This window comes from Prosopis cineraria, unplaced genomic scaffold (genome assembly GCF_029017545.1).
Source record: "Prosopis cineraria cultivar Desert tree isolate PC_DT_omini unplaced genomic scaffold, ASM2901754v1 PC1368, whole genome shotgun sequence".
In the NCBI taxonomy this organism is placed as follows: Eukaryota; Viridiplantae; Streptophyta; class Magnoliopsida; order Fabales; family Fabaceae; genus Prosopis; species Prosopis cineraria.
This window is the reverse complement of record NW_026556693.1, coordinates 1-20,900: the sequence shown is the minus strand read 5'-3', so window position 1 is coordinate 20,900 and position 20,900 is coordinate 1. Positions and strand designations below refer to the sequence as shown.

General features: G+C 35.8%; 1 protein-coding gene and 1 pseudogene across 3 annotated transcripts; one reads left to right on the top strand and one right to left on the bottom strand.

Moving 5' to 3' along the window:
* Nucleotides 1-243: 243 nt before the first annotated feature.
* On the bottom strand, nt 244-13,019 carry LOC129299966 (uncharacterized). 3 transcript variants are annotated; one of them, XR_008590676.1, is made up of 8 exons: nt 12,548-13,019; nt 11,849-11,926; nt 11,163-11,197; nt 11,004-11,059; nt 10,548-10,643; nt 10,357-10,427; nt 1,325-1,755; nt 244-368 (listed from the first exon to the last, which is right to left on the bottom strand). XR_008590676.1 is itself a non-coding variant. In XM_054938466.1 (7 exons), the coding sequence occupies exons 1-6, from the start codon at nt 12,971-12,973 to the stop codon at nt 10,372-10,374; spliced, it is 747 nt and encodes a 248-aa protein (XP_054794441.1). In that variant the 5' UTR covers nt 12,974-13,018; the 3' UTR covers nt 3,987-4,368; nt 10,357-10,371. The 3 variants fall into 3 exon arrangements, 2 of the variants coding, with proteins under 2 accessions (XP_054794441.1, XP_054794440.1); XM_054938466.1 differs by lacking the exons at nt 244-368; nt 1,325-1,755 and adding an exon at nt 3,987-4,368 and having other exon boundaries at nt 12,548-13,018; XM_054938465.1 differs by lacking the exons at nt 244-368; nt 1,325-1,755 and having other exon boundaries at nt 3,987-10,427; nt 12,548-13,018.
* Nucleotides 13,020-15,305: 2,286 nt separating this feature from the next.
* LOC129299967 (ADP-ribosylation factor GTPase-activating protein AGD5-like) lies at nt 15,306-20,872 on the top strand (annotated as a pseudogene).
* The last annotated feature ends 28 nt before the right edge of the window (nt 20,873-20,900 follow it).

Genomic DNA, 20,900 nt, shown 5'->3' with positions numbered 1-20,900 from the left:
ACATATTTTAGCTAAATAAAAATATCAAGTTTAAATAAAAAATACAGATAAATAAAAGAAGGTGCAAAGATATTAAAAAGACGTGTTTATATTTAAAAAATATTTAAAATGCAAGAAAAAAAATCAATCAAAAGTAAAAGGAAAAAAAACAGAGAAAGAAAGCAATAAGTTATATAGAGCATGTGTGCATAGTGGTTTCATCAAGTCCTAAATTGAATGACTATTCAAAGGACACTGCATTACCTTTGATGTATGCACTCCGAGACTTCGATGTATTCCTGAGCACTACATGCATATAAAGATGCCTGCTTAGCTTTGCAATCAGCACACTCCTTATTTTCTGGTAATTTAAGAAGTCCTTCCAGTATCTGCATGTTTAAGTAAGGAAAAGATATTATCGCATAAGGAAAGGAAAACACAATATGACAAATTTCAAATTAAGAAACATTAATATAAATTGAATTTCACCTGTATAAAAATAGAGAATTGTGAATGCAAATTCCACAACACACATTAAACTATGGATGCTTCAGACTGAAAAACTCGTTTCCAATCAGTAGAATTGAAACTAGACCCAGATTTACTTAGGTGATAAGACAAAAACCAACCATCCAAAATTTTAAAAAATGGAAATGAATTAATGTGGTATCTTTGACTCGAAAAATTGGAATATTAAACCATGGATTATTAAGATTCATGTAACATCATCATCATGTTTTCAAGATTCTCACAACCAATCTATCGAGTGCCATCCTTTTTATGGGTTAAATAATCCTCGAAATTAGAAAATTAGAACTACTCAGATAACATTCTATACGCAAAAACTAAAATTATAAAAACTTATAAATCAAATCGAAGAAAAGAGAAAAATCTGAAATTTTCTGCAAATTAAGACAGATTGTGAGAATGGATAACACAAGTACAATGAAATTAACAATGGATCCTACAGATCCATAGAAGATCAATTGAGCAGGCGAAGAGAATCAACGCAACTCCAAAAAGAAAAATGGAAGATTTAAATGCATTAAGAAATAAAACGTGACAACCAAATTACTATCCTAAATCCCCGCCAAGAAACAAAGACAGCTTGCATCAATCCGTAAACGTATCATAAACAGGTAGATCAAGCTCTCACGAAACAGTTATCCCAAACGACATCTCTAAGAGCTAATTGTACCACATGCTTACATGCACAAGAAAAAAAAAACATCAATTTGTACCTATGATTTGCTGATATGTATCTACATGTTAGAGTACAGTTAGTTTCACATCCAATGGAAATGAGAAAATGAAAATGAGGCAGCTTGAAACAGGGGCACCTTACCATCTCCTCCCTTCGGATGAATCAGAGCCAGCTTCCAATCATCGCCCATCAGCAGTGCCGAACCCTTTTGGTTCTCATTCAGTCGAGACCCCCTTCGCCAAGCATCCACCCTGTCTCGTACAATGGCAATCGGCGAAAGGAACTGCTTAAACCCTTTGTCGCCATCAAACCCTCGATGAAAAAGAAACCACCCAAAATGGCGGAGACCTCTCCCGCACGGAGAGAAAAACGACACGGCATTTAGATGTGAATCGGAGAGTTGGGAAGAAGAAAACCCAGCATTTAGGTTCCCGTCTGAAAACCCAGCATTTTTTCATTTCAAGAACGATGAAAAAATCTTGGGGAGAGATGATGCGATAAGTAATGAATATTTTAGCCGTTAAGCATCCGGGTTATAAAACACTCTTCATTTAAAGCCGATCATAAACAACCTGGCAAAAAAGAAAAAAATATATAGTTTATTTATTTACCGTTAGGGTAGAAAGTTGAGAGACGCAGTAGAGGGATTGGAACGTTTGAAAGTGAAAACACTCTCTCTTCATTTATAGCCGGTCACAAACACCTTTTTTTTTTTTTTTGCCTGAACGGTCATAAACAACGAGGCAACGGAAGAAAAAGAAAAACAACATATGCACTAAAAAAACAACATAATATAAAATATAATTTACTTATTTATTGTTAGCCGTTGCTTAATCAAGATATTTTTCAGACTTGGATCATCATTTATTAGGGTAGAAAACGTGGACATGTAATTTTACCGTTGTATACATTTATTATTTATTTTGTACATACATTAAATTATTAATATAAATTAATATTACTACATTACGATATAATATAAATTAATATCACAACATTTAGCTGCGTGATATTTATTTTGTACATTTACCATTTTATTTTCATTTTTGTAAAAAACACTTGGTGTTGGTTTATTTTTCAAAAATCTATACTCGTTCTTTTTTTCCTTTGTTTTTAATTATATTTTTATTTTGGTTGATCCATTTTTCTCTTCTTATTCTAGTTTGAGTTTCCGCATTTTCTTTTTTTAATTATATTTGGAACCATAACCACATGAAAGATTTACATTTTTTTAGGAAGATGAAGAAAGAAAATTTACCTCAAGAGTAAAATACATAAAGAAAGTGATAAAAGAAACTTGAGGGAGCTAAATGTCGATACTTGGATTAGTATCATGCATGCAAAACTGAAAACTTGACATTCAAACACCAAATCAAGCAATATTTCACTATCTCGGTGATATCTATCTTTATTCTATCCTATGCTATTAATTTATATTTGGGTAATGAGCACTTAGTCCTTGTTGTATTCTTTTATTAATCTATAATTCACTATTTTCAAATTAGTTTTCATTATTGCTACATGGTCTAAAACTGAATTATGTACATTTCTCAAATGCTTGAAACTTGTTATTATTAACACAAAGTCTGAAATTATTCTCAAAATTTGTGCATTCAAATTAATGATTTCATAAAATATATTGTTTTTCAAATTCACAAGCATAATTTGAAATAATCATATTTTAAAATGATTTTTAATTATTGAGATTTCCCATTCCTAATTTATTTCAAATATTTTATTTGTGAAAATCCATGACTAACTTGATTTCATTCAAGTTTTTGAAAATTTTATAAAAATTTGACTTAAATAAATTTGATTTCAAAAAAATTTGATGCTTCGTATCATCAATCCTACGCGCGCGCACATTTATACTTTCAATTGTCTATCAACAAGTGAATATGGGTTTGACTCGAGCATTCTTCATGCCCATATCATCAAGCCTTTACAACATCATGTTAATATGGGTATGTATCTCTATTTAACAAGTGATAGCATCCAAGATGTTATGTCCTTATACATCATCCAAGAAGGCAACTTAGAACATTTTGGAGCGTTCATTTTCTTTTCCATTATCCAAAATCTTAATTCTGTTACCTTAGGATTAAATTTTTAAGCATTTCGCTCCACGAGTGGCTCTTTCGGCAGCAACCCTAGGTTCAAGTTGCAAAACACCCTCCCTGTGTTGAGGTTATGGAGCATTCCAGTACTAATAATTGTCGTCAGGTTGTATGTACAAAATATGATTGGCTTGATATTTTACCACACTCAAATGCCATCCATAATCTATGTAGCATCCATAACTTCACAATTTGATTATTCTGCACGTCATATGTGCATGCGTTAATGGTCTTTCAGTTATATATGACTTGTTATGCCTCGAAAGTTTTGGTATGCCATTCTCTCACCCTTTTCTAGTTTCATGTCTCATTGCAGAAAGTCAAAGAACCATCACAAAAGCTTGAAGTTGTTATATATAACATACGGAAAGAGTTTATTTGTTGGGCTCCAGCTCTCTGGATTGTGATACTTCTATAATGTGACGCCACTTTGAGTGACAGTTTCTGTTTTGCGTGACGGTAAATCAAGTAAGTTAGAAAATAGTCACCCCTTCTAGTTTCCTCATTGATTAGCACAAGCTTTCATTTGCTTTGACAGCTAAGCTGAGGGTTGTGTCAAAGCTTAGTGGAGCATGGATCGTCTCATCATGATCCACAGTCAATCAAATGTGGATGCCGGATTACATTGGAATAAAAACCCATTAGACATTTCCCACTTATTCTTCTTTCTTTCCAGTTTCCAGGGATAACTCGAAAGGGAGATGAGTGTTATCTCAAAGAGAAACGACGAGGACCAGAGCAAAGTTCAGTAATCTATCCACAGAAACAGAGGTAAATTTCGTAGAACTCAGCAGAGAATCCTCACGAGCTTATAATGAACTCAGCAGCGATAACCAATTTGATACAAATTCCTATTCCCTTCATGAACTATATAGTAAAGAATCACTAAGCAAAATAATATACAGAGGCCTGACATGAGAATCATCACGGCGAAAAACTTCTGTAACAACTAACAATTGCATGCCTACTCAGCATTCCATTCTCTTCTAAAATATGTACACCATTTTGCTGAATATGATGCCTACCGCCTTTCAGAGCATAAATTTCAAAAATCTCCATTACATGCACCTTGATAATGCAATTCAATTTTTAGTAAGCTATTAGTCGCCGAAGATAGACAAAATTCAAATGCCAGTACAAAACCACACTATAATCCATCGTCGAATCTTTAAGTCATGCTTACATGTGCATGCAAATTGTTAGAATATCATTAAATTTGTCAGTCCTATATTCCAAAATACCCATTATTCATACCAAATTGTTGCATAAAGAATAATCAAGTATTCCTATCTTAGGTGAGATTTGGGAATTGCAATTCAAAGACTGGTTTTGCTAATTGGGTTCAACCATGCACATGCAGCGAAGCTGGAGGAATGACACGCATACAGATCAAAATAGATAGGTTAGTAACTCTGGTCATCAAACACCTATCAGGTAGAAAATTTTCCATTGATCACATTCTTCAATAAGCAAGCAACCAAACAAATCTTACGAGAAAATTGATGTGACCGTGAGATATGGTCAGACTTATAAGAGGAGATCAAGGGGGCAGTTGGGTGTAGAAAGGAAATACCCATTGGGTTAGGATTAATATCCTGAGGGTCCAGAAAAAAAGGATTATGCCATGATGTTTTGGTAGGGTGGCTTAGATTTAGTCTCGATATTGAAGTCACCTTTTTGCTTGCTTTATTTGGCTGTATTATTTTTGTTGGCACTCAAGGATGTTTTAGAGAAGTTAGGCAGAAGTGAGGAGAGTGCTAGTCTCTCGAACACCAGTGAGAGACCTTTTCTTGTTGCTGTGTTCTTCCATTTAGTTTGTAATTTCAGTTGTTGGGAATAGGGTTTTGGTTAGAATCAGTGAGTTTCTCTTGTAACACTGATTCAGTTCATATGCATTAATATCAAAAACCTCAGAATTTCCCTCATTTATTTCTCTTTACATTGAAAGCTTGGTTCTATTAGTTACTTTAGAGCAGAGCTCTAACAATTGGCATCAGAGCCGTGCAATCCTTGGACCTTCGGATAAGCGCAAGAGAGATGGCCGAAAGAGTGCAGTACTCCAATCCCGAGGTACAAGAGTTGAAAGAATCTGTTGGAGGACTATCGAAAGAAATGATCATGATGAAGGAGATGATGCAGACGATGCAAGATAAATTAGAGAAAATAGCAGAGAAATAGAAAAGTGCAGACCAACCTCCTGAACAAGATCAACCCAGCCATGAAGAGACTACAGGAAGCACCGGAGATCATGAAAAAGAAGTAGGGAAGTACAGGAAGCTGGAGTTACCAATATTTGATGGAGAAGACCCTATCGGGTGGCTTTTCAAAGTGGAAAGGTATTTTTGAATCAATGTTGTGGCTGAAATGGAGAGACTGGAAGCAGCCATCGTGTGCCTCGAAGGTAAGGCCCTTAACTGGTATCAATGGGTGGAAACTCGAGCACCTATTCGAGAATGGTCAGAGTTCAAGCAAGAACTTCTGCGTCGATTTCATCCCTCACAGCTTGGGGATGAATATGAGATGATGTTTGCAGTCAAATAGGAGCGTTCTGTGCGCGAGTATGTGGAGGAGTTCGAACGCGTATCAGCTATGGTGGGAGACGCATCAGAATCGTGTGTGGTTGGAGCATTTCGTGTAGGACTAAAACCAGAGATAAGGGCTGAATTAAAGCTCACGGCCGCCAGTACCCTTAGAGAAATTATGGAGATGTCTATTAGGGTGGATGAGAGGAATCAGGTAATAGAGAAGGCCAAAGACTCACAGTTTCTGCGAGGCCAGCGTTTTCAAAGTGGGCTTAAAAATGAACCAGCCCAAACTCCTTTCACACGGATCACTCATGTGGCTGAGCCCAGTAAAAGCATGCACGCCTCTTCAATACACTCGGGACTCCAGAAACGGGCTGAGACAAAAATGGCAGACTCAAAAGTAGCGAGCAACACGACAGGAACAACGTCGTCGCGTCCAGGGGGACGAACCCAGCGACTGTCAGATGTGGAATTAACTCGTCGACGAGAGCTTGGTTTGTGTTTCAAATGTGCAGATAAATTTGGATCTAATCACATCTGCAAAAATAAAAATCTGCAAGTGATGTTGCTGGAGCTAGAGCCCGAGAAGGGAACCGAAGGCCATGAACCAATATGCACTGAAGATAGTGAAGAAGCCGAAGAAGATGAAACTCGAATGGAGTTATCACTAAACTCCATAGTTGGGTTTGGAGGGAATCACACTATGAAGGTACGTGGGAGACTAGAGAAAGCTGAGATTGTGATTTTGATTGATAGTGGGGCTACCCACAACTTCATAGCTGAGGAATTAGTCACCAAAATAAAAATTCCAGTGGAGGACATTGCCGTCTATTCTATCACTGTTGGGGATGGGTTTAGTATTAAAGGGAAGCAACGCTGCAATGACCTCAAGTTACAGGTACAAGGCCTGGACATTATTCAAACTTTCTACCCCTTTCCACTCAGTGGCGTGGATGTTGTACTAGGAGTGGAATGGTTAAAATCTTTAGGAGAAGTGAAGGTTAACTGGGGGCAACTGACCATGAAGATTGGTAAGAAAGGAAACAAGGTGTGTTTACAAGGTGATCCTGCTCTAACCAAGGCCTTGGTTTCCCTTAAGTCATTTATTCGATCCGTACAGAAGAGAGGGGAGGGGTACATGATCGAATATAATGGGATGAATAATGAAGAAACAACAGCTGAAACTATACAATTGGCGCCTGAAATTCAGAACCTCCTGGACCAATTCTCTATAGTTTGTCGACCTTTTAAAGGGTTACCACCAACTCGTTCTCATGATCATGCAATAGCAACCAAACCAGGCGAACAACCTCCTAACATACGGCCGTATCGGTACCCTCATGTTCAAAAAAATGAAATTGAGAAGATGGTGAAAGATATGTTGAGAGCAGGTATCATTCAGCCCAGTCAAAGTCCTTATTCAAGTCCAGTTTTGTTGGTTAAGAAAAAAGATGGAAGCTGGAGATTCTGTGTGGACTATAGAGCCTTGAACAAAATCACGGTGCCTGACAAGTTTCCCATACCAGCTATAAATGAGTTGTTGGATGAGTTAAAAGGAGCCGCCATTTTCACCAAGCTGGATTTAAAGTCCGGATACCATCAGATCAGAATCATGGCTGGAGATGAACATAAAACATCATTTAGAACCCACGAGGGACATTATGAATTTAAGGTAATGCCCTTTGGTTTAACCAATGCTCCTTCCACATTCCAATCTTTAATGAATGAGATATTCCGAGAGCATCTTCGGAAATTTGTGCTTGTATTTTTTGATGACATACTTATTTATAGCCATGATTTATCATCTCACTTGAAACATTTGAAAGCTGTTTTGTCTATCCTGAAAGAGAACCAGCTAGTGATCAACCTTAAGAAGTGCACTTTCGCCCAACCAAAAATTGAATATCTTGGGCATATCATTTCCAAGGAGGGAGTGCAAGCGGATCCCAGCAAAATTGAGAGTATGGTGCAGTGGCCTAAACCCAAGAATGTGAAATCCTTAAGAGGGTTCCTAGGGTTGACAGGGTATTATAGAAGATTTGTCAAGAATTATGGAAAAATCGCTAGTCCTCTCACCGATTTACTTAAGAAAGATGCCTTTAAATGGACCCCAAAAGCTGAAGAAGCCTTCCAAAGTCTCAAGACAGCCATGACTTCTCTCCCAGTACTAGCTATGCCTGATTTTTCCATCCCGTTTGAGTTGGAAACAGACGCTTCCGGGTCTGGAATAGGAGCAGTGCTGATGCAGAATGGCCGTCCAGTGGCATATTTCAGCCAAAAGCTCTCTAACCGCGCTCAACAATGTTCCATTTATGAGAGGGAACTTATGGCAATTGTTATGGAGTTCAAGAAATGGCGACACTACTTATGGGGGGAGAAATTTATCATCCGGACAGATCAGAAAGCTTTGAAGTTTCTGCTGGAACAGAGAATTATAGAAGAAAGTCAACAGCACTGGATCACTAAATTAATGGGGTTCAAGTTTGAAATAGCTTACAAACCGGGCAAGGAAAATCGTGCAGCGGATGCACTTTCAAGGAAAGAAGAAAATCTGGAGATACATGGTTTTTCTTTATGGCAGCAAGGTGACCTTGAAGAATGGGAGAAAGAAGTACATGCTGATCCTAAGTTAAATGATATACTGCAAAAAGTCATTACCAAGAAAGGAAATTTGGAGGGATACAGCCTTGTGAAGGGTTGTCTACACTATAAAGGACGATTGATGCTACCAAAGAAGTCTACCAGAATTCAATTGCTCATGAAGGAATTTCATGATTCACCAACCGGAGGCCATTCAGGTTATTTGCGCACTTACAAGAGGCTTTCTACTGTTGTATATTGGGAAGGCATGAAAAAAGACATCCAACAATATGTGTCACAGTGCGACGTGTGCCAAAAGAACAAATATCAAGCATTAACTCCAGCTAGGCTGTTACAACCCTTGCCGATTCCTCAACAAATTTGGGAAGATATTAGCATGGATTTCATTACAGGACTTCCAAAATCCAAAAGACATGACGTCATACTTCTTGTTGTTGATAGGTTGACAAAATATGCCCACTTCTTGGCTTTGACCCACCCATTTACAGCAAAAGAAGTTGCTGAAAGATTCATTAATGACATTGTTAAATTGCATGGGTTTCCAAAAACAATTGTGTCAGATAGGGATAGGGTGTTTGTAAGTCAGTTTTGGAAGGAATTATTTAAGCAAGCAGGCACTCAGCTTTGTCTTAGCTCTGCTTACCACCCGGAATCTGATGGCCAAACCGAAGTCTTGAACAGGAGCTTAGAAACTTACCTGCGTTGTTTCACCAGTGAGAAACCAACCCAATGGGCGCAATGGTTACCTTGGGCTGAATATTGTTACAACACAACTCATCATGGGGCTGCTGGAATGACACCCTTTAAGGCGATGTACGGACGGGACCCTCCTACTTTTTTTAAGTTGAATGGGGAACCGTCAGGCATTGAAGCTGTCAATGAACAGATTCAGTCCCGGAATTCCATTATTGCCATTTTAAAGGAAAACCTCACTGTGGCGCAAGAAAGAATAAAGAAGCAAGCTGACAAACATAGGCGAGAGATACAGCTGGACATTGGAGATTTAGTCTATGTCAAAATCAGACCCTACAAGCTGAAATCTTTAGCTAAAAGACTTAATGAGAAACTCAGCCCTCGTTTCTATGGCCCCTTCAAGATCATAGAGCAGATTGGACAGGTCGCATACAAGCTGGAACTTCCTTCCACAGCTCGCATTCACCCAGTCTTTCACATTTCTCAACTCAAAAAATCAGTTTGTTCAGCTATTGTCACTCCTACTATACCACCAGCACTTTCTGCAGAATTGGAGCTACAGGTACAGCCTCAAGACATATGCAAGGTTCGGAAACTTATGACAGGCCAGCTGGAGGTTTTAGTGAAATGGAGAGATTTACCCGAGTTTGAGAATTCATGGGAGACAGCTGACACCATTTCTCTCCAATTTCCAGATTTTCCCCTTGAGGACAAGGTGAGACTCTTAGAGGCGGGAAATGATGTGACTGTGAGATATGGTCAGACTTATAAGAGGAGATCAAGGGGGCAGTTGGGTGTAGAAAGGAAATACCCATTGGGTTAGGATTAATATCCTGAGGGTCTAGAAAAGAAGGATTATGCCATGATGTTTTGGTAGGGTGGCTTAGATTTAGTCTCGATATTGAAGTCACCTTTTTGCTTGCTTTATTTGGCTGTATTATTTTTGTTGGCACTCAAGGATGTTTTAGAGAAGTTAGGCAGAAGTGAGGAGAGTGCTGGTCTCTCGAACACCAGTGAGAGACCTTTTCTTGTTGCTGTGTTCTTCCATTTAGTTTGTAATTTCAGTTGTTGGGAATAGGGTTTTGGCTAGAATCAGTGAGTTTCTCTTGTAACACTGATTCAGTTCATATGCATTAATATCAAAAACCTCAGAATTTCCCTCATTTATTTCTCTTTACATTGAAAGCTTGGTTCTATTAGTTACTTTAGAGCAGAGCTCTAACAAAAATATATTCACCTTCCTCAATTAAAGTCAGTCTGCATCTTTTATCTCTGCTTCAATATCAATCACTCCACCTGAATCCTTTCCTGTTACAACGGTCAAAACCAAACCAGAAATTATCAACAATTGTCAAACAGTCGGGGAAGGGATATTTACAATACGCATTGTGCACTGGAAGGGATCAAGACAACTATTGGAAGAATTACCATTTCTAGAACGAGAGAAGTCATTGAACGCTTGTCCAAATGTCGTGGATTGGTTTGAAAACTTCGCAGAGTCCTTCACAAACTCGTTGCCAACAACTGATATCAAAAAGAAAGTTTCTTTAACTGTGAGAAACATGCACATTTCAATTCATTGATTGAATATTACCAAATTTATATGACAGTATTAGATAGAAAGCAGTCTTTTTTCATTTTTACTGCTTCCGAAACCATCAAATGGTAGTAGCATTGAAATATCACATTGGTATAGATGTCTCTATCAATGATAAAAAGGTTTCTCCTTTGGTAAATAAAAGCAATTGAGGATATCAGTCAATTAATTTCAAAACTATATCCTGAAAGAATCTAGGGATGTTTATAAGCTTGCAAATGCACCATTCATAAGGGAAAGGGTTTTAATCAATAATGCAAAGAAAACAATATAAGAGTGGATTTTACCAGAAAAAGCTTGACCACAGAAAGGACACAGCTGCAACTCATCATTTAGAGTGGATCTGCAATAGATAAACAAAAAACAATAATGCAAAGGGTCATTGAGAACTAATAAAAAGCAAATCACATGAGTTTAGACAGTAGCATGTTTTGAGAAAATCTTACTTGAAAACCTGAAATTGATTTCCACAACTAGGGCACTGCATATACAACAGAAAGAGCAACACTCAGTGGAAGTAACAAATCAACAAAGTGGTATTAGAAAATGAAATGAATTATGGAATAAAAAGACACAATATAAATTAATTTTTCTCACCGGTTTTCCTGAATAGTCAATTTCCTAACAACTATTCAGTTGGAAAAAAAATGTCATTAATAACCACAGTTCAAAATACACAATGTTTAAAGACTTAAAATGGACATGAATTGCAAAAGAGGGATTGGATCCAAGAGTTTTTTCTAGTTCTTCCTCTGTTCCTCAGACCATGAAACATTTGGCTGAAAGCCTCATACACAATATAAATATTTGTCATTCTTGTGGATAATCAACTTGACTTAATGAATGCAAAATATTCTCAAGAGTCTCCATACATAGATGAGACTAGATATTCCTTATGAGATGTTGATGATATAGTTTCCTTTTTCCAAAAAACGTGTTAAGCAAACCAATGTTCTAGTCGCTAATAAAAATTTATCATTGCACTTATTTATTCAAAAACTACATATGGTCAGGTAACTTTTATAGGGAAAGTAAACACAATTAAATAAAGAACGTGATTAAGTTTCAATATATCCTACATAATCTGAATTTACAAATGGAGTTTCAGAGTGAAAATTTGAAGGTGGCTCACAGTGCCTTGCATTATATCTCGTCCTGCCCACCAGAGGAAAGCACCAATGCCTACTATTGGTATTAGCACTGCAAAGATCTGCAAATGAAAAAAAGAAGAAAAATAAAAGTCCCAAATCCAATTACATATATTGATTTTGGAGTAAAAATTCTACATATACATAACATCAAATTCAACCCAGAAATAAGAGTTATTCCTCGGGTGTTTCAATTTCCACAGGAAAAATGCAAATAATGTGACAACAGGAAATAAGAAGCCTCCCAGGGCAAACTCATGGATTTGAAATGTAAAATTTTTTATGCAACCTAGACTCACACGTGTACACTATCAGGCCATTCTTTGGTCTTCCATGAGATTTCAAACCAAAAGCAAGGAATTTTTAATTTATCTATTGGCGCTGAATGTTTAAAATGGATCGGCAACGTAATCAATTACTTGTTGCTTTATTCAGTTGCTCCACTAATTTCTACCCATTGAAATATCATTGAACTATGATAGCAAAGTAAAGTTCAATTAGAGGATTTAATGGGATGGACTGCTCATAAAGAGGATGATATAGAATGATTGAATGAATAGGTGCAGATTCATTAACATGCGTTTCTAATATTGCAGGAAAGCTTCATTGGAATATAAGCCAATTATCATTACCAAAATTCTCTAGAGGCCAAGCAGACAAACAGATTTGGAAGAGAGCATTACCCAAACGGAGACAATAGCATCCAATATCCAGCCAAGCTGTCCTGTCATGGAAAGATAAGTCAAGCCAATAGCTAAAGCGAGATTGGCCAAAAGCCTTGATGTAGTCCCATTATCTCCACCACCACCACCATCGTTGAAGCCAAAACCTTGATTACTCTTCGCCAACACCATCCTCTTGCTCTTCTTCTTCTTCTTTCCCTTGCATATCCTCTCTTCCAATAAAACCTTGTTCGTGAATCTTCTCGCTTCTCCCAGGAAGCGCCATCTCTCCCCGAACCCTGTTGAACTGAAACCAAAGTCATGAATAGAAGCCAGCCTTGTTACTATAACGGAGAAAGAGAAAGTTCGCTTCTTGTATAAGTCTTCATAAGTGGAGATGGACTTAAAGGTCGAGAATGTAACAGAGGTTTGCACAAGTGTGCTCATGGAAAAGCTAGAAATTAGAAATTCAATACTGGCCACTGGAACCTTGAAAACGAGGATATGAATGGGCTCATCTTGGTGCTCATGACAGTGACTTGGTCCATCAGATCAAACTCCAGATGAGAATAATAATTATAAAATAAATATAATTTTTATAAGTTTTTATTCTTAAAAATATAAAATAAAATTATATTTTAAATTTGGATTATCCACGTCAATATTGAAATCTGGGCATTGCCTTGCGTTCGTGTCCGCTGCCACGTAGGCACCATCAAGCGAGCCTCGTGGCCCCGCATTTCGATTATTATTTTATTGTATCGGAGTTAAAAACGGGGAAAAATCATCATTCTTAAACATGTTTCGTTTTTGGGTTTTTTTTTTTTTTTAGGGGGGGACTGGCAATTGGGTGTACCCATTCCTCATCAAATCGATTTACATGAGGCTGTAATCAATCCTTTGTAAATTGTAATTCACCAACTCCCATTGCTTGAAGGAAATTAATGGACTTAGACCCAAAAAAAAAAACAAATTATTTTTTAATTTTAACTTCCCCCTATGAAGCTGGGCAAACTGAAGTAATACTATAGTTTTGATTAATGACCGATGGACAAAATTCATGGATATTCCGTAACTCTTTGCCTTGAAGCTATTGAGGTCCGATGTTTCATGGTTTAATTGTAACGATAATAAAAATATAAAAAAATGATAATAAATTTTTTTTAAAATATATATATATAATAATTTGATATCTTAAAATATCATAATTTTTTAAAAGTTATTTAAAAATTTTTCTGTCATTAATAAATTTATATAAATTATAAAATTATTCTTGTTAAAAATAAATAACTTATAAGTTTTGTTTAAATATTCACAAATTTTTTCTTGATATTCACAACAATACAATAACAAATCATAACTTTATATGTTAAATTCTTATTTGCTGTTGCATTATTATAAATATAAGAAAAAAAATTGTGAATACTTAAATAAAATTTGTGACTTATTCAATTTTAACAATGACAGTTTAGTAATTTATATAAATTAATTAATGATAGAAAAATCTCTAAATTTTTTTTAGAAATTATGACATTTTAAAAAATTAAATCATCATTTATACATTTTAAAGTAATTTTATTATCATTTTTTTAAAAATTTATGCATTTCATCCGATCTTTACATGCCACTGATTTTTCTTTCTTTCTTGATTTTTGACAGAAGTCAAACCAGACTACACAGTATCACACACAAAAGCTACGCACGGGCGATGTGTGAGTCTAATCTAAATGTCTCTCTGGAAAAGAAAACAATCACAGCTCAGTGATTTTATTTTTTCAAATAATACCAAAGGGCCAATAGGCCAACCCCGATCCTGTCATACACGCGGAGCATGTCACATGCCTCCTCTTTCTCTATCTTGGATAGTATATGGCATACTAAAATTATTATCGATTTTAAATATTAATCGATTGATTGATCATTTATAAATAATTTCATAAATTAATTATTCACACACAAGAAATATCTTGCTTTCTTGGCTTTCACTTCAAACCTTGCATGTATTGATTTTCAATTGCCCATGGAGAAAAGCGACAGAATAGCGTCAGTGGACTATTTTGTCTTGAACTTCAGCCACACGTAATTTAATTTACACTTTTACGGCATCATCAATAAACAAGAGTTTTTTTTAAAGCTAACATTATAAATCTTAACTTAAAAAAATAGCTTCAGACTTTCATTAATTAGATGAGAGTTTTTGAAAGATCTAGTAAATGAATGCTTTAACAAAGGATATATCATACGGGCAATCTTGACAGGAAATAACCGATACAAATTTGAAAATACATATCGCAGGTAATTTTCACTTCAAAAACTCTATTAGGAGGCCAACAAATTATTCAAAGTTGGATACATTCTCGATCAAATCATTCTAAAGAAAAGGTAACCGATTCATTTTTTTTCTTCTTATTGTTAATATTGACGATTCAAAATATGTACATATATATATATTGACAAGATTTGTATTCATGGTTTATAATCCACGGGCTCCACATCAGGACAGAATTAGGTACTCCATTCGCTCAATCACTATTTCTTTTCTTTATTTATTTAGACAAAAGTATGTCTTTAACACAGCTCATCACTCTCTCTCTTCTCGGCCAAACAAATAAAATACACAAACACACACATAACATGTTTGCGTGGAAAAGTGACAGGAATCGAAGGAAGTTTATCAAAAAAAGAGAAAAAAAAAAAAAGGAATCGAAAATAAGAAGCAAGAATAGAAATAGAAGCGAGTGGGCCAATAAAACTTAAATTAAAACTAAAAGCGAGAAAATATAGGGGAAAGCGCAGATAATAAAAGTCAAGGAGGGATGTCTCCCTTGTGATCTCTCGGTTCTCTCTGTTGTTGTCCTGGTTTTTTTTTTTTTTTTTGTCGCTCAATAATCAGACGACGAGGAGTGGGAGGGAGAGGAAATAGAAAAGCGTGAAAAATACCCAGTTCGCCTTTCGTTTTCATCTTCCTCTCTCTCGCTTCTCTTAGATTTTTCTTTTCCATCTTCTTGCTTCGTCTTCGTTTTTGTTGTTTCTGCGCTCCGCCATGAACGAGAAGGCTAACGTGTCTAAGGAGCTCAACGCCAAGCATAAAAAGGTTCTTTTTCATCTTCTTTTAATTAAATTTGTAAATTTAAAAAATTTGTCGAACCCGTTGTCAGATGTTACCTGGGATCGAATAGTGATTGGATATGAAATTAATCGCACGCTTATTTGTGTGTGTATATATATATATATATCAGCCAATCGTAGGTATAAATTGATGTTTTTTTCCCCGAGCGTGTAAGCTTATGGTATAATTAGCTTGTAGAGATGTCGTTTCGGATAATTGTTTTGCGAGAGCTTGATCTACCTGTTTATGATACGTTTACGGATTGATGTGAGCTGTCTTGGTTGCTTGGTGGGGATTGAGAATAGTAATTTGGTAGTCGCGTTTATTTCTTATGCATTTAAATCTTCCATTTTTCTTTTTTTTTGGGTTGCGTTGATGCTATTTGCCCGCTCAATGATCTACTTTGGATCTGTAGGACCCAATGTTAATTTCATTGTACTTGTGTTATCCATTCTCACAATCTATCTTACCCGGCATAAAATTTCAGATTTTTCTCCTTGCTTCGATTTGATTTATAAGTTTTTATAATTTTAGTTTTTGCGTATTTAAAGTTACCTGAGTAGTTCTAATTTTCTAATTTCGAGGATAATTTAACCCATCAAAAGGGTGGCACTCGATAGATTGGTTGTGAGCATTCTTCTAAATTTTGGATGGTTGGTTTTTGTCTTATCACTTATGTAAATCTGGGTCTGGTTTCAATTCTACTGATTGGAAATGAGTTTTTCAGTATGAAGCGTCCATAGTTTAGTGTATGTTGTGGAATTTGCATTCACAATTCTTTATTTTGGTACAGGTGATATTCCATTTATATTAATGTTTCTTAATTTGAAATTTGTCGTAGTGTGTTTTCCTTTCCTTATGCGATAATATCTTTTCCTTACTGAAACATGCAGATACTGGAAGGACTTCTTAAATTACCAGAAAATAGGGAGTGTGCTGATTGCAAAGCTAAGTATGTATCTGGTCGCATCTAAATTTCTGATCTGGATCTCTTGAGATTGGGAAACCAAGTAAAAATATACTTATTGATCCATAAAAATGGACGGTTATGTATTTTACATGTTGTTACTTTTTATTGATTCAACAATTTGACTCTATGTTCTATAATCTTGCTCTGCAGAGGACCGAGATGGGCTAGTGTGAACTTAGGCATCTTTATATGCATGCAGTGCTCAGGAATACATCGAAGTCTAGGAGTACATATATCAAAGGTGATGCAGCGTCATTTGAATAGTGATTCAATTTAACAAAAACATTTCAAAGTGGAAGTGGTTTGAGTCTGTTTATGGGTTCTTTTTTAATTAGCTTTATGGCTATGCTAATTTAAGTTAGATATATCAGAAAACAAATTATAACAAGAAAATTGGGTTTTATGGTGACTGGTACAGGGTAAAACTTTCAGTAATCTAAACCGCATTGAACTTTTTGGTTGAAAATTTTGTATCGTCATGCTTCTTGTGCTAATTCTTTCTAGAAATAAATATAGGTGTTTAAACAAAGGGTAAAGTTTCATTCAATTTTGAATTAAGTCCCTACAATTTATTTTGTTTTAATTGAGCCTTTATAGTCTGATCAATTAAATTTTTCAATTCTTGAAGATTAAAATCCTTACGTTTTTTCTTTAAAAAAACAAAATTGAGAACTTTTATATTTTTATTAAATGATTAGATGGCTTTAGAATTAATTACATTATTTTGTAACTCAAAATTTATATAGTTTGGTTATCTTTTAAATATTTTTTATACATGTATAATTTTGTATAAAAAATATAATAAAAATGTAAACAATGGATTAAATCAAATTTTCTTTCTTTGATTTTGGCTAAAAGTTTTAAATTAAATTTTCTGTAAACTCTAAGGATATTTTTGTTTTATAAGATTTAATAATTCATTATTAATTAATTTTTAATTTTCAAGGGGTTAATATATATAATAGATGAAAGTATAAGAGCTTGATTGAAACAAAATAAAAATGCAATGATCAAATTTAAAATTGAGTGAAACTATAAGAACTTGCATGTGTATGTTCCCTTAAACAAATGCCTTCTGTGATATAAAAATTTTCCTTCTGAATTTGATTTTCAAACCATAGGTGTTTGCTAACAACAAACATACTTGTTTAAACAGCACTTTATAGCTTAGAATGGGCTTTCACTACTTCTGAATTCTGACTATGGCTTTCACGATGTTTATGCAGTTTTAATTTTCTGACCATGGTTGATAGTTAATTTTCTTATGTTACTTTTGTGTGAAATCAAATGCTAATACTAATTCAATTGATGTGCTAATCACTATAGTGTAGCTCCCAGCTCTTGACTTCTTAAAGCAGTGTTTAGTCATGAATTCATAACAGCCTAAAGATAAATTCTTGTCGATTCACTGGTAGCATTGTTCAATTATTTACCTGCTTTTTGGTTTTTTCAGGTGCGTTCTGCAACTTTGGACACTTGGCTCCCAGAGCAGGTTGCCTTCATTCAATGTAAGGGAATTTGATCAGTCATTAGTTTGCACCTACAACAGACTTTTTTTAATTCTCAGTAGTTTTACATTATTCTCATAATATATTTGGTTTTATTGTCCTTCATAGCAATGGGAAATGAAAAGGCAAATAGTTACTGGGAATCAGAGTTACCCCCAAATTATGATAGAGTTGGAATTGAGAATTTCATTCGCGCAAAGTATGTAAAGAAATACATCCCTCAGATCTGGGTTATATTTTTCTTTTTACGTTGGAATTAGATGCTTATTATTTTGAGCACATGGTGATAATTACTTCCCCTTGGCTTAAATCATTATGTATGATTCAAGATATGAAGAGAAGAGATGGGTAGCAAAGGATGGGAAACCAAAATCACCTTCTAGACTGCAGGGAGACAATGCCTCTTCGCATTGGCAGAGGCCTGCAGAAAGAACGCATGGTTCTCATGCATCTGCTTCTGAGAATACTTTTGAGGAAGGAAGAAAATTCAGCCATCAAATACAGCTCCTGCTGCTAAATTCACTGTTTCCGCTCCCCCAAAAGGACCTCAGCTGGTATGTCTTATTCCTTACATTATAATTCTATTTTATGCGAATCCATTCTTTTCTTCTCTTGTAATGAATTAGTTCTATATTTTTTAGTTGCAATCCAAGTAACGTAGAATGAAAAAATGTACAGAACATCCATCATCTTTGGAACTTTGGCAAATAGGTTCCTCATCTTTTACTTTTGTCTATCAATGCTTTTAACTTTAACGAACTCCACAATTGGTGCTTTCTGCGGGTGGAACGGCCAATGTTAAATTTATACTTTCTAAGCTGGGATACATTGTGAAAGATCCATGGGGATGGGATGATAACAAAAGTGATTTGACTAACCACAAATGGATAGAATTTTCTATTGTGATCTTTTACAAAGTTGAAGGGGTTTCCGGGACAAAACTGAAAACTACGGTATCTATTTGCAGAAGCTCTGAAACTGAAATGGACTCTTTATACTTCTTAGTGTGAGATCTCTTAAGCATGGGAGTGTAGCCAATGTAATAATTATGAAGAGAAATAGCTAACAAAAATGGTATATGACAGAACTTTGAGAAACCATTGAAGCATATGTTAAACGTGTGTCTAAGTTTTATTTGGTGACTGGAATGCCTGATATGGCATTTCATGTGTCATTATCCATGGGAATTCTCGTGTTCATAATGCAGGTAAAATGATTTATCTAATACTGCAAACTTTAAATTCTTCCTCAAGAGCTTTTTGTTTTTTTTTTTTAATTTTTCTGAAAACTTTAAATTTTTGTGTCCCTGAGAATTGAAAGTGTACTATACTGGAATGAATTTGCATATCCCGTCTGGGACGTTATATTTGAGGCTTATTAGGATAGTGATGGATCTTTGGGGAACATAATAACGTGATCATTCAGAGAGACATTAATTTTGGCACTAGTTTTGTGAATTAACCAGTTATAAGCTAGTAGTATGAACGATTCCAGTTATTATCACATGTTTTGTGTTTACTTTCCTTATTCTTCTTTCTGCTTGAAAAGAATTATGGTTGACAAAGCATGAAAAAAACGAACTTGTGATTAGGCAATACCCATCATAAAACCCCAGCAAGTTGAGAAAGTGGAAGCAGTCACACCACAACCTCAAGCTGAGACGACAAAGCCAGCTACTGATATGCCTCAGAGTACCCCTGCAAAAGTTGACTTTGCTACGGATCTGTTTGACATGTTGTCTGTGGATGGCCCAAGTGAAAATGGTTCAGATGCTGCTGCTGCTGCTGCAGCTGATGATAATAACTGGGCAGGTTTTCAGTGTACGTTTTACATGACCTTTTTAACATTTTCCACGAGCTTGTAAGAGCAGGTGTCATCGGACATATTTTCTAAGGTGCTTCTAAAAACTGAGTCCACTTTAAATTTCAGCTGCTGCTACAGAAGCGTCAAGAGCAGAGAAGACCGGTCCCACAAAAGCAGTTGAGAGTACTCCACCTGCTTCCGGAATTGAGGATCTATTTAAAGATTCATCTTCACCTTCGGTGACACCAAGCTTAGTTCCAGAAAAACAACAGAAAGATGTAAAAAATGATATAATGAGCCTCTTTGAGAAGGTATGTACCTCAAAACAATTGTTATGCACTGTCCTACTTTTTTTGACTTAATACTTATAGAAATATAGATTTTGTTCTTATTTGAGAAGTTGTCACCTTTAGTTCTTTATTTATGATGTTAGGATCTTCTAAGTTTCAGACAATAGTTCTAGTGGATTTTATTCTTGTCCTTTATGCATTTTGGTTTGCTTGACCATCGGGATGGATATCTGCAGTCCAGTATGGTGTCTCCATTTGCAATGCACCAACAACAACTTGCCATGCTGGCACAGCAACAGTCCCTTCTAATGGCTGCCGCGGCTAAATCTGCTGGCGGGGACCCAAGAATCTTGGTAGTTTACAACAATCTGGAGTGAATGGGTCCAATGTTGCTGTACAAAGTTGGCCAGGTGTTGGCTACTCTATTCCTGGAGTTGTGCCAATGCCTGATCAGGCTGAGCTATTGAAACTCATGCAGGTTCTCAACTAAGGCGTGACTTGATTAGTTTTTTTTTTTTTTTTTTTTTTCCTCACCCCCAACTTAGCTCCCTTCTGATTTAGACTGGGAGCATGCCTCCAGCCCAACCTGCAGGAAGTGGTGCTCAATATCCATCCGGGTAAGTCACTGTAAATCAAGTAAATTGTTTTCATTTTGTTTGACTCATAATAGCACATGACTGGTCATGTTGGATGG